At 42.3% G+C, this 13,656-nt stretch overlaps 1 protein-coding gene and 1 non-coding gene across 3 annotated transcripts in view; both read left to right on the top strand.

Moving 5' to 3' along the window:
- The window catches only part of ECHDC3 (enoyl-CoA hydratase domain containing 3), a 31,085-nt gene that overhangs the window by 7,684 nt on the left and 9,745 nt on the right, over positions 1-13,656 (top strand). For both annotated transcript variants that reach the window (XM_049885088.1, XM_049885089.1), the window contains one exon: positions 5,248-5,448. In XM_049885088.1, coding sequence (XP_049741045.1) covers positions 5,248-5,448 — 201 coding nt within the window. The remainder of the gene's footprint in view (positions 1-5,247; positions 5,449-13,656) is intronic.
- TRNAG-UCC (transfer RNA glycine (anticodon UCC)) lies at positions 1,854-1,924 on the top strand. Its single transcript has one exon. It is a non-coding gene; the product is annotated as a tRNA-Gly (tRNA).

Below are 13,656 nucleotides of genomic sequence, written 5' to 3'. Positions count from 1 at the left end.
GAGTACCTATTAAGGAGGCAAGACAGACGTGAGTTCCAGAGAGATGAATGCGGACATGATTAAGATGTATTCTTGACCATTGTTCCCTTGTTCTTCCAGAAACTCATAAGGAAATCAGGTTATATTTTTCTCATTTCATAGAGGGACAGGCAGGAAAAGTGATTTACTTGAGCCTTCATGGCAAGCTACAGCTAAGACTGATCTTTTGTTTCCTGCATAAATGATGTTTATGTAACATTTTGCTCTTGTGTTTGCCAAGGCTTGTTGCTTTAAAAGTTATTTTTCTACTAATACTTAGTATATTTGGCTGAAATAAAAAATAATCACAGAACCCTTCTATTCTCCCTAAAGGGTCTGCATTTATCACCCTGTTGTGGTGTCTTCATTAACTGACATCTAAACGGGTTAGCAAAGGGCCACAGAGGAGCCAGGGTTTCTTCAGAGGATATAAGGCCAGATTTCCTGGATGCTTCCAACCCATGAATGCCCCTGGCTCACTAAGAAAGAGTGCATAAATAGGACGTAGCCCTAATGTAGTAAAATGGGACTGAAAGTGTACTGATTTCTTCAATACTATTTCTAAGACAATCAAATTGTCTTGGATCAATATGAGCACCATGAACTTGTGCAAGATCTCAGTTTCCAAGTGTAATCAACAGACAGATTGGAACACAATGAGCTAGGTATTTTATTGTTCCGTTCAGGCATGAGAAAATTTGATTTCGGAAAGAAATATAGAGGTACCTGAATTAGTTAAGCATCTAAAAACTATAGCATGTTTGGTACAGATCACAAATGCTGCGTGATAGTTCATTATTTACAAAGTCAGGAATGGGGCAAACGAAGAATGAGAAGAATGAAAATAAGAAGAAAAACTTTGTTGTGGGAGAGCAAAAGTAGCCTCCTGTGGAACTGAGTTAATAGCTGACGCCAAAGACCCTCATAGCAACCCTGTAGTACAGAGTAGAACTGCCCTAGAGGGTTTCCAAGGCTGTAAACTTTACAGAAGCAGACTGCCACATCTTTCTCCCACAGAGCAGCTGGTGGATTGTCTCTCTTCTGTTAAAGTTTGGAGATGGAAATCCCAGCCCAAGAGGAGATACTTCTCTTCTCACACCCTACCAATGAAATGATACTGGGACATTTGGAAATAACTTGGACCCCATCAGTAATGCCGGTGAATGAGAGGAGGACAGAGTTAAATTTATGTGACATTTTGGAGCAGGTGGGACCAAAAAAGCACTTGATTCAAAGAGATAAAACAGGAAGTATAATCAGTTCTTGACTATCAAGGGATTGATTGTCCTCACTTGTTTATTTTCTAGGTTCCCTTCGTCTTTTTTTTAATTGCTCTCTAACTTTATTTAAAACAGCTTTCATTATATAGGAAACCCTGGTGGCGTAGTGGTTAAGCGCTACGGCTGCTAACCAAAGGGTCGGCAGTTTGAATCCACCAGGCGCTCCTTGGAAACTCTATGGGGCGGTTCTACTCTGTCCTACAGGGTCACTATGAGTCGGAATCGACTCCATGGCCCTGGGGGTTTTTTTGTTTGGTTTTCATTATATAATAAGTACTTATTATAAAAAAATTGAAAATCTAGGAAAACATAAGGAAGAAAAATAAGTTATTGATACCCCACCATAGGCATCACACCCAGAGAGGACTATAATTTTTTGATATTTTTAAAATCTTTTTCTCCAAGTGTCCCTTTTGTTTGGATAATCATACTATATATGATTATGCTACGCTTATCGCATAATATGATTATAGCTTTAGGCATATTAATTTATTTAATTCTCAGGATTTTATAAGATTGGTACTATTATTATATCCATGTTACCCATTTTGTGAGGGACTGGTGGCTCAGTGGTAGAATTCTTGCTTTCCATGCAAGAGACCCAGGTTTGATTCCTGGCCAGTGCACCTCATGCACAGCCACCACCCATCTGTCAGCGGTAGCTTGTATGTTGCTATGGTCAAAGAGTAAAAACACTCATTCTGTTAAAATAAAAACAAAGAGATTTACTGAGGTAATATGACTTGCAAACTGGGGAAACACAGGGCAGGGAGGAATCTACCAAGTCCTTCGAAGCATGGAGGGAGAGGTGTGCTTTTATAGCAAAGATGAGGAAGGGGAATACCTGATGGTCACATGGTCACAAGGCAGGTACTCCTCAGCAACTCCATTTTCAACTATGTTTTTCCTGGAATATCTTGAGCAAACTCATTCTCCTATGATCACATTCCTGCTCCCACCCTTACTTGCTAAAGAGCTGCTAAACTGAATTCCTGACCTCCACCCTTATTAAGAGTTGCTAGAGCCAGGACCCTTAAGCAAGATAATCCCTAGGGGGCCAGGGTCTTCTGGTCACACCCAGCCAGAGGCCCAAGGCCCTAGGCCTATGAATGGGAAGAAGCCAACTTTACATTCTCAGGAATGCAGAAGCTGCAACTTGCAACAAAATGGAGTTTTGATTCAGCCTCGTGTCAGCCATTTTATTATGCCAAGTGCCTCATTTTAGAGGTTTGCTAGCACATTATGATGCTGAACAGGTTTCAGCAGAGCTTCTAGACTAAGACAGACTAAAAAGAAAGCCCTGGCAATCAACTTCCAAAAATCAGCCAATGAAAATGCAATGGATAATGACTGTCCAATCTGCAAGAGATCATGGAGATGGCACAGGGCTGGGAAACATTTTGTTCCATTGTAGATGGGATCATCATGAGTTGGGGGCTGACTCTCTGGCCTATTTTACAAATGTGAAAACTTAGAGGTTAAGGGGCTTGCTTAGGGTTAGTCAGCGAGTAAGGGGCAGACTGCATGGTGTACCCAACCAGCCTGGCTCCAGCCTGCTGCACTAAACTCTAAACCACCATGCTGATATTTCTGTTGGAAAATTTTATTTTCCAAGAATTTTATTTAAGAATACGGAATTCCAAATACCAGTGTAGTTTGCACTACTTATTTTTATATATTTACATTATTTATAGTTTTTTACTATTATAAATATAATCTTATTTACTATTATAAAATAATAATGTGGTGAGCATCTTTGTCCATACAATTCTTTTTCATGTTATTTCTTAGAAGTAGAATTCCTAAATCAATGGTATAAATATTTTTAATGCTCTTGCTATATACTGTATTGCCTAAGTACTTTTCTATCCAGTTTTATGAAATCCTAGCCCTTCATAGATGGTGAACAGAGGAGACATAGACTTTTCAACTAATCAGTCTATTGGCTTTTTATAAGTAATTTCAGTTCATTAGGTAAAAGGGCAACACTCAGGGCTAAAACAAAATCTTTTCTCTTTGTGGCAAAACTTTAGAAGTTCTTGTGCATTCTTCCCCTTGTTATTCTGGTATACTGAGAATGAGCTCTATCTTCAGTCCCTTCCCACCTTTACCCTGGAGTGCATCCCATTGCCCTGAAGTCAATTCCCACTCATAGCAACCTTGTAGGACAGAGTAGAACTGCCCTAGAGGGTTTCCAAGGCTGTAATCTTTTTACAGAAGCAGACTGCCACATCTTTCTCCCACGGAGCAGCTGGTGGGTTTGAACTGCCAACCTTTCAGTTAGCAGCTGAGTACTAAACCACTGTGCCACCAAGGCTCCCAAGAGTGCATGGCCCCTCTAAATTCATGAAACTTTTTGTTTACAGGGGTATATGCATTCTTCCAGGAAGAGGTCTTAACATTTATCCAATTCTCAAAACGTGACCTCCCAGAAGAGTCAAGAACCACTGCTATACAATATATCATATCCTTAAATATATAATTGAAGTTTTATAATAAAGCTAACGAATATTAAACTTTTATGAATATAAAAGATACGTTTCTTAGGCAAAATCTTCAAATCAATGAAGGTTGTTTTCCTTTGGATTGCTACCTTGGGGAAACAAGCCCAGATTTCCTTGCTATCCTCTCCCCTCCCTCTGAAAGTTCAAAGAGCAACAATTACAAAATGAAGTTACCCGAGCAACACAATCTGTTTAGAGTATCGTGAAAAAGTGGAGAAATAAACTAAGTTATTTTGTAAGCTCCAAAAGCAAGTTAAAAGTTCTGGAGATTTATTGAGGAGGGATCACACATGAGCAAGTTTTTGTCTCTTATCTGTGCCAATGACAGCAGGGTGTCCCTCCCTCCCGCCCCAAATTTTTAATTGAGTATTCATAGTGGTAATTTGAGAAGTAATTACTAAGGAAATTGCCTTCAAGCCCCTTTTCTACCTTAATTTTTCAAGGAAGGACCAAATACCAGTTTCTGACTTGTAACACAAGAGCTACCCACCAAAAACCAAATCCATTGCCACTGAGTGGCTTCCGCCTCTATAGGACAGAGTAGAACTGCCCATAAGGTTTCCAAGGCTGTAAATCTTTACGGAAGCAGACTGTCAAGTCTTTCCCAGCGCTGAGCAGCTGGTGTGTTTGAACCACCAGCCTTTCAAGTTAATAGCCAAGCACTTAATCACAGCACTACCAGGGCTCCTGAGATCTGCACGCAGGCGTGGTTAAAGCAGAACTATTCGTGAAAAGATTTTTGTTTGTTCCCCAGAGATACAAAATCAGCACTTTTCTTCACTGAGGCTGCTCAAGCCACAGTCAGAGTAAATCATACTCTCACAAAGGCGCTGTGCTATAGTGGAAGAAGCATGGGATTGAGGAGGCAGACACATACAGGTTCAAATTCTAGGTCCACCACTTGGAGTAGGTGACTTTAGGTAAAGCACTTGCCTTTTCTGAACCTTGGTGTCCTTGTAGTAAAATAGTGTTCCTTCCTCATGGGGTTCTCATGAAGACCAAATTTTACAGTCTGGTTTGTAGTATGTAGTTAATAAGTTAGTTATTTTTGTGGTGTCCCTGGGTGGTACAAACCGTTAAGTGATCGACTACTAGCCAAAAGGTTGGCAGTTCAAACCCACCCAGAGGTGCCTCGGAAGACAGGCCTGGCAATCTGCTTCTGAAAGGTCACACATTAAACCCATTGCTGTGGAGTCGACTCCGTATGGAAAACCCTATGTAGCACAGGTCTGCTCTCACACACACGGGGTCACTAAGAGTTAGAATCAACTCGGTGGCAGCTAACAACAGTTATTTTCGTGCCTTCCTTTTCGCTTTTTTCATAGAATCTGGTGAAATAATGCATAGGAAAGGTGCCCTGAAATAGTAAAGTGGTGTACAATAGTAGGTATTAACATTGTATCTCACTCTTGGATGGAAGTGAAATGGTGTGTTTCTTCCTTCAGGTCATGATGCAGATTCAGAATCACCCGGTTCCTGTCATTGCCATGGTGAATGGCTTGGCCACAGCTGCTGGTTGTCAGCTGGTTGCCAGCTGTGACATTGCTGTGGCGAGCGACAAGTCCTCTTTTGCCACTCCTGGTGTGAACATTGGGCTCTTCTGTTCCACCCCAGGGGTTGCCTTGGGAAGAACAGTGCCTAGAAAGGTAATTTAACTTCTTTGGCCCCTTCTCTAGTTTTAATATTCTAGCTCTTGTGATGGTTAGTTTCAGAATTGGCTTGTCAAAATGCCACTTATATCAGGACGTTCTGCCCAAAGCATATCTGGCTAGATGTACCAAATATTCTTTCTCATATCTTTGGTTAGGGAGGAAACAAAACTCCCTGTTCCTGCATAGCTTCTTACAGTAGATATCAACTTTTGAAGTCACCACATTTCAATCTTGCATTCCCCTCAATATGACTAGCTAGGCTTTTTATTTTTTGCTTTGTCATTTTTGTAAAGGTGCATATTTTTCTAATCTCATTTGAAATGTAATTGAGACTCAGTTTTGTTGCCCTGAATGGTTGCCCATGAGATATAATAGCATGCTGAAATAATGCCAGAATGAAGAGGCTAGGACAGTAGTGTCACTGACTTGTTGTCTGTCTGTTGATAATCTGACTTGCTCCAGAAAGGACTTAAAGTAGCTGATTTACTGATGGTGTCTGGTTGACTGAGGTCGCATTTCAGGAGCGAGAGCAGTCCTGTGATTGGTATGCTGAATCTGCCCAAGAAGGAGCCATGTTATAAAAGCTGTTTTGTTGGAGCTACCCACAGTGAAATCCGTTTTCTTCATGAAGCTTTATTTCTTCCTATGACATCATAAAATACTATTTACTGAACATCTAAACCAGCAGTGTCCTTGTTCTAGAAAAAGTGCATCTTCATTCACAATTGAAAGTCTGTAAAAAAAGAGCAAAGTCATACACCACAGCAAGTAGGGAACCTAAATTGCTTTCTAGGATATATTATCACTTTTAGCATTGACGACAAAAATTAGCAGTTGCTCGTACGCCTAAGGCGCAGAAGAAATGAGGCCCGAGGGAAATCAAACAGCGGGACCAAGAAGTTTAGGGAAGTCCTCCTTTCTTTTATATTGCCTCCCTATTAATTTTTATAGCAATGTGTGTTTGGGAGGAAATTCTGAAGACAAACACCTGCAAGCATGCACACTTATAAAGACTGGCTGAAAGTGGGCTCCGAACTGCAAAGGGTGACCTGCCAAAATATATAACAGCTTGCTAAAATGTCTTCACACTAAGAGGCTGCTTCTGATTGCTAAATGTGAATATGTTCATTCAGTAAATATTTCTTAAGTCCCTACCAGGGCATTAAATTGAAATGCATTACAAAACTGTTGTCAGGACTTACCAGTAAACTAACTTATAATCGTGCAAATCAAATCATGAGAGCGTTGCACAGTTGAAGGCGGCTGTGCTGGTTTGCCTGCCCGACAGCTGTTTGTCTCCATCAGCACCTGACATGCCGGAAGGGTTCCAGCCTCTGAAGCCTTGAAATCAGCGCTAGGTTGGGATAACAATCCATTCTTTACAAACAAACCAACGAAACAGCTCTGAAATCAAGACATCATACTGCAAGTGTCCTAGAAATTTAAACACTGTATCGTATTTGTCAAATTTTAGATTACTTTTGAGCAAAAAGAGGGAAAAAAAAGTTACAAAAACAGGCCTTAAGTTTCAAGGAAGCCCGATTCTCAGAACTAGGGGGCGTAATTGTCCAGTATGACAGACTAATGGGGAGGGACGTTGTAAGAACTCCAAGGAGAGTTTTGGCCAGGGCCAGGCCTGCTCTGGAGATGGGCAGAAAATCCCCCATATTGTTCTACTCGGGTTCCTGGACTGTGTTCCTGATGTTCTGACCCCCAGAAAGCCTCGGAGACAGTTGTAGCAGTCTTGTTTTCCAGACTTCAGAGTTTTCTTTTTCAAAATGTCTGAGAGTGTTTCAGAGTTCTATCAGTAGATGTTTTTACACGTTGGGCTCATTAACGCTGTGCTACTTGGAGGCGTAAATCAGGTGAATGGTTTGGGGTTAACGCTAATGAAGCAAAATCACAGTGCTGATAACAGGGATTTAGTCGGAGGATAAGTCTGCCGGATTGTAAGGCTGTTGCTGGATTCCTGGATCTGCAGATCTGACATGGCGCGTTTTAGGAGGAAAAATAGGAATTCACCAAAATCCCAACTCTACCAAAAAATACCTGTTGGTCTGTCATCCTTGCTGGACTGCACTTTGACAGACACATTCACACACAGGTTCATCGAGTTACGGGCATGTGGGGCGTGTCCCCGTGCACATCCATAGAGTACTTTTCCAAATGTTACCTGAAAGGGAGTTCCTGCCCTTTTCACAGTGGCACGAATGGTTAACATACCCAGCTGCTCAGAGGTTGGTGGTTCAAGGCCACCCAGAGGTACCTTGGAAGAAAGGCACGGTGATCTACTTCCAAAAACTTAGCCACTGAAAACCCCATGAAGCACAGTTCTACCCTAACACACAGGGACAGATTACCCAAGAAGCAATGTATGCAGGGCTTACTTGTGCTTACTTACTAATCTGTAGTGCACAATTTCACCTATTTCTCACCACTTCAAAGATATGGTGAAACCCATGTCACTGCAAGTCAAAATCTACTTGACAGCAACTGGTAAGATAACATGTGTGGGTCACCAGTGCCCTCTGCTGGTCTCCAGGGAAACTGCTCAGCTGCTATTTCTGCACCAGAAGCTCGAAAGGTGGAGTAGAGCCTCTGGGTTTATGACAGACTGAGCCTGGGCATGAATAATTTTCCACATTTGTAAAATGTTTCTCTCCTTTGGCGTGAGTTAAATAATGCATCTTCACTGCACTTCCCAAACGACCTGCCTGGTGCAGCTGCACCCTGCCCCAGTCAGAGCTGGCCTGGTTCAGTGCCTCAAACGGGAGAGCATATGAAAAATCAGAATCTCTTCCTCCCAAACCAGCCATCTCTCAGCGGTAGAAACTCTTGCATCCACCCATTTACCCGTTTTAACTTTGTGTATCTGTCGGCTCTGATTTCCTGGTAGTCTAATTAGAACAGAGTAGAATTCCCACGCTGGGAGGAGTGCTTGCTACACAGAGTGTGGTGTGCAGACCAGGGGCACTGGCCTCCCCGGAGAGCCTGTGAGAAACACGGGTCTCTGCTCATCCCACACCTGCGGGTCTGCATCTGCATTTTCAAAGGCTCCCCAGTGCTTTGTATGCCCATGAGACTTTGACTGTCGGAACAGGCCTGCTAATAATAGCCACTAGATGTTATTAGGTGTCTACTTAATACCAAGCACTGTAGGCTTTATATAATTATCTCTAATCTTCACAACACTGCAGAAGGATAAATGTACTTATTTTTCAGATGAGGAAACAGACTCAGAAGGGTTAAAATTTTCACAGAGAGTCTTGTAGTTAGTAAGGGGCAGATCTGGGATAGAACTCTGGTCCATCTGACTCCAAACCCCAGGCCTTTCCACTAAGTCACACTGCCTGGGGGTTAAGCCTTGGCCTCAAGTGATATTTGTTACTTTTAATGCAAATACCCCAACACAAAACCAAAATCCCTTGGCCATAGTTGATTCCCTATAGAACAGAGTAGAACTGCCCCATAGGGTTTCCAAGGAGCAGCTGGTGGATTCAAACTGCCAACCTTTTGGTTAGCAGCCAAACTCTTAGCCACTGTGCCACCAGGGCTCCACCCTTAACTCAAGGAACAATTAATCATCAACATCTTAGGGTGACCAAAGACATGCCACCCTAAAAGGCAACATGAGTAGGTTTAGGGAAAAGGGTGAGAGGGTGTATTTTTTTCTTTCATCTTTTAAAATATTTCCATGTAGGATATACTGCATAGAAGCTTAAATACTAAGTAAAGACTGTGCTGATTAGCTATACAATAAATAGGTGTTTTTTCTTAGGGAATGTATTATCCGATCTGTCTGGGTAAAATTTCTGTAAATCAATATATGTCTAAATAGTATTTCCCTACTAGGCAGATAGGGAAACTGAGGCCGGAGAGGGGATAAACCTGGCCGGAATGACTTAGGAAGCCAAAGACAGGGCCGGGAACTCAGTCCAGGCCTGCTGGCTCTTCATCTTATTCCAGTCAAGACTTCCTTTCCTGAGCAACATTAGTCCCATTAAAACCTTCTTGATCTTCCTGACTGAAGGGAGAAGTGCCAGGGTGGTAGAAGTAGCCATGGTACTTGAGGAGACTTCCAAGTTTTATCTCCAAATTGGCAGAGGAGGCTGGCACACCACAGTTCTCTGGGCTGACCAAGTTCAGCACTGCCTTCATTACTAAAGAGCAACAGGGCCCTTTTCTCTCCCATTCACATCTCTTCAGCTGCATCCATTGGTTCACGGTAAGGAGGTCACTCGGCCAACTCCCTCACAGCCTTTCTGGGCTCTTTAGCTCTTCTCTTGACTTGTTTGTAAAAAACTGACATTGCTCTCCTGGGACACATCCTGGGGGTCAGTATGTCTTTGTAGTCCTGCATGCATGTGAGAAGACGCTGCAGAAGCAGAGCCTGTGTACCTGACTCTACACAGAGAGGCCCTGCCAGGCCCATCACCAAGCAGGGCCACCAAAGTCAGTTTGGGAAGCCCAAAGAGGAATGTCTTTGCCCAGAGACTCGGTGTGTGTCATTATCCCTCTCCATTATCTGTATTCCTCATTACGCCTCTTCCCAGTACATTCTGTCACTGTATATGAAGTGGAAGAGGGTGGGTATGGGGACGTAATAAAACCTCTTACTACCTAACAATTGAGATTTTTTTACTGTTAAGTGAAACTTGTGTAAGTGGTTGTTATGGATTGAATTATGTTCCCCAAAATTATATGTTATAAATCCTAACCTCTATGCCTGTGGTTATAATCCCATTTGGGAATGGGTTGTCCTTGTTATGTTAATGAAACAGGTCTAATGTAGATTAATGTACAGTGTGTGAGATATAAAAGAGATTAAACAAGCATGAGAGAAATAGAGATGAGGGAAGAGACATGCCAAGCCCAGGAGCAGAAGCTCAGAGAGACATGGACCTTCCCCCAGAGCTTACAGAGAGAGAAAGCCTTCCACTAGAGCTGGCACCTTGCATTCAGACTTCTAGCTTCCTAAACTGTGAGAAAATAAAATTTTGTTTGTTAAAACCACCCACTTGTGGTATTTCTGTTTTAGCAGCATTAGATAACTAAGACAATGATAATGAAAAAAGCTTGCACCAAATATAAGTGATAATGAATCCAAGAGTAGAAGGGACTTGGCCAGATGATGTGGTCCCTTCACCTTCCTGTAGGCACAACTTCATTTAGAGTATTCCAGAAAGATGAGTATCTTTTATCTTTTAAAACATTTCTATGTAAACTGATTTCAGAATTTAGTACCCCTGATAACTACTAGGAGCCCTGGTGGTGCACTGATTAAAAGTTAAGGCTGTTAACCAAAAGGTTGGCAGTTCAAATCTACCAGCTGCTCCATGGAAACCTTATTGGGATAGTTCTACCCTGTCCTATAGGGTCGCTATGAGTCAGAATCGACTCCACAGCAACGAATTTGGTTTTTTGGTTTGGATAACCACTAGATGGTAGGTCATAGGAAAGGCAAGGCTGGTCCACCGTTTTATTTCTGACTATTCCTAGCATAGACCCCAGTATTTAGTAGGGGCCCTTAAGCTAACTGTTGTCTGACTCTCTGTCTTTCTTATTTTGACTGTCTGTCAATCTCTGTATGTCTCTGTCTACATGTCTGGCAGTTTGTCTTTGTTCTGACTGACTATTTAACTAAAGGGGGGAGTTATCTTTTCTAAGGTCATTTCCTCTTTGTTTACTTTTAGAGACCCTGAAATCACATTAGAAATCCATTTAGAAGGGAATATAAGAGGTCACTTCATTGTTCCTCCTGCCTATGAGCTCGCTAACAGATAGGGGGTCTTCCCTATTGATACATCTCCTTTACTTAGAAGTCCACACTCTCCCAGAATAATTCAGTTTAGACATTTATAAGATTAAAAAAATTTTTTTTTCTTGAAGTTGTTTCAGAATTAAGACGTTACTACCTAAATTCAAGGAAACCCTGGTGGCATAGTGGTTAAGTGCTATGGCTGCTAACCAGAGGGTCAGCAGTTTGAATTCGTCAGGCGCTCCTTGGAAACTCTATGGGGCGGTTTACATAAATTCATGATATTCTTACACTTGACACATAGTAGGTTCTCCATAAATAGTTGTTAAATGAATGAATGAATGAACAAATAAATAAGATAATATTATGCTCTGATATGAATCCCTCCTCATGGAAGCTGATCACCATCCTAAACACAGAGTTGTACCAGGACCCTTGAGCTTCTCTCCTGCAAGCAAAACCATCACTATTATTTCCTTTGGCTTATGTCTTGCTCATGTGGACCAATTTTTTCTAACACTTCCATTGCACTTGATGTGGCAGTGTGCCCTGCAGTCAGTCATCAGTTAGCTGTTCTTCATGGCATCCCAGGGAGACAGTCAGTTGTACCCACGTGTCTCAATTGAGGAAGTGAGAGATATGAACTGACTTGCTCAGGGGTCCTTCAGAGAACCAACACTTAGCAGGCCTGGGACTAGCTAGGCCCAGTCTCAGGCCTTGTCCTGAGCTTCAGCATGTGGAAACCTGAAGTCCAAACAGCTTTCACTGAAGTCTTCTTGGGGCATTTGGAATCCTGTACAGCTACAATATCTGAGTCAGACAGGTACTTTATAAATGTGGAAGGGAGCCTGTGAAAAGGAGAACAGAGACAAAGAAGCTCAAGATGAGAGAGAGGGGCATCAAAGTAAAAGCAGAAGCTGAAGAAGGAACCTATCTGATAAGGAGGACTGTACACAAACTACAAGTCCCTACTGCATTAGTATGAACAAGTGCCTAAAGTCATTTGAGGTCTTGATCAATCCAAGTTATAAAGTGATTGATAAACTTGACTTTGGTGTTTTTTGTTTTATGTTGCATCAAATTTTCAGCATTGGCCACTTCCTGTTATATGTTCTGCACAAATTCCCTGAGAGCCATCTTTATTAATGGAGGAAAAGAAGCAGCTTGATGGCGTGGTGACTCTTTTCTCACCTTGGCTTCTGGTCTGAATTCCCAGCTGACACATGATTCTTGGGGCAAGAATGGAGCAGACAGTTGTCCTGGTCCCCTCACTGTTACTCACTGGGTGTCTTTGGCAGGGTCTTATCTATGAGCTCTTAATAACCAGGACCTGGTTTTTAATTCCATGTTCAACCTGAGACTTCAGAAAATTCTTTGGAGTGCTAATGCTATTCCTGATTGTTTTAGGCTGGGTTCTGCTGAGAAGCAAAACCAGTAAAGTGTATAAATATACATAGAGAGAGATTCATATCAAGGAAACAGCTTATACGATTGTAGATGCTAGAATGTCCCAAGTCCGTGGATCAGGAGAGAAGCTTCCCTTGATTCATGTAGCCGCAGGGGCTGGCAAACACAAGATCAGCAGGTCAGAAAGCAGAGCTCTTACTCACAGGCTGTGAAGGTCGAGGAATCCCAAGATCAACAGGTTGGAAAGTGGGCTCTTCCTAATAGGCGATAAAGGTCAAGGAATCCCAAGATTGGCAGTCAAGACCACAAGGCTTCTCCTGATTCATGTAGCTGCAGGGTCTCGCGAACCCAAGATCAGCAAGTCAGACCACAGGACTCTTGCTCATAGGCTGTGAAGATCAATGAATCCCAAGACTGGTAGGTCAGCTCCTAGCTCAAGTCCCAAGAACTGGAGTTCAGACGAACAGAGGCAGCTGCAGGACCCAGCAAGGGCAAAAGCCAGAATGTCCACTTATATTCAGATGCAGGCTACACACCCAAAGAAAATCCCTTTCAACTAATTGGCTACTTACAGCAGATCCCAGCATGGGGGTGATCACATACAAACACTGAGAATCATGGCCCAGCCAAGCTGACACACAATCTTGACCATCACATTGATCAACTGAAAAATGGTTTGATCTGAAGTGACCCAAAGGTATCATTTTCTGTCTCCGTCCAACATAAAACTATAATTTCCAAAACAGGAGGAATTCGAGATGTAGTCCAATCCCTTAACTTTATAGAGGAGGAAATGAGGTCGAGCATCACCTTGTCCATGACAGCCAGTCCAGCGTTGATTCCATTTATGCCCACGATGGCAAGAGAGTTCTATAACCCAGCTTTTGGCCTCTTCTTCTCTATCTAAGCTTGTCATGGATTGAATTATGTCCCTCAAACATCTGTGACGAGTTGGTTAGGCCATGATTCCCAGTATTGTGTGGTTGTCCTCCATTTTGCAATTGTAATTTTATGTTAAAGAGGATTAGGGTGGGATT

This window comes from Elephas maximus, chromosome 4 (genome assembly GCF_024166365.1).
Source record: "Elephas maximus indicus isolate mEleMax1 chromosome 4, mEleMax1 primary haplotype, whole genome shotgun sequence".
Classification (NCBI taxonomy): Eukaryota; Metazoa; Chordata; class Mammalia; order Proboscidea; family Elephantidae; genus Elephas; species Elephas maximus.
Note: the sequence above shows the minus strand (reverse complement) of the source record. Positions and strands in the feature narration are given on the sequence as shown.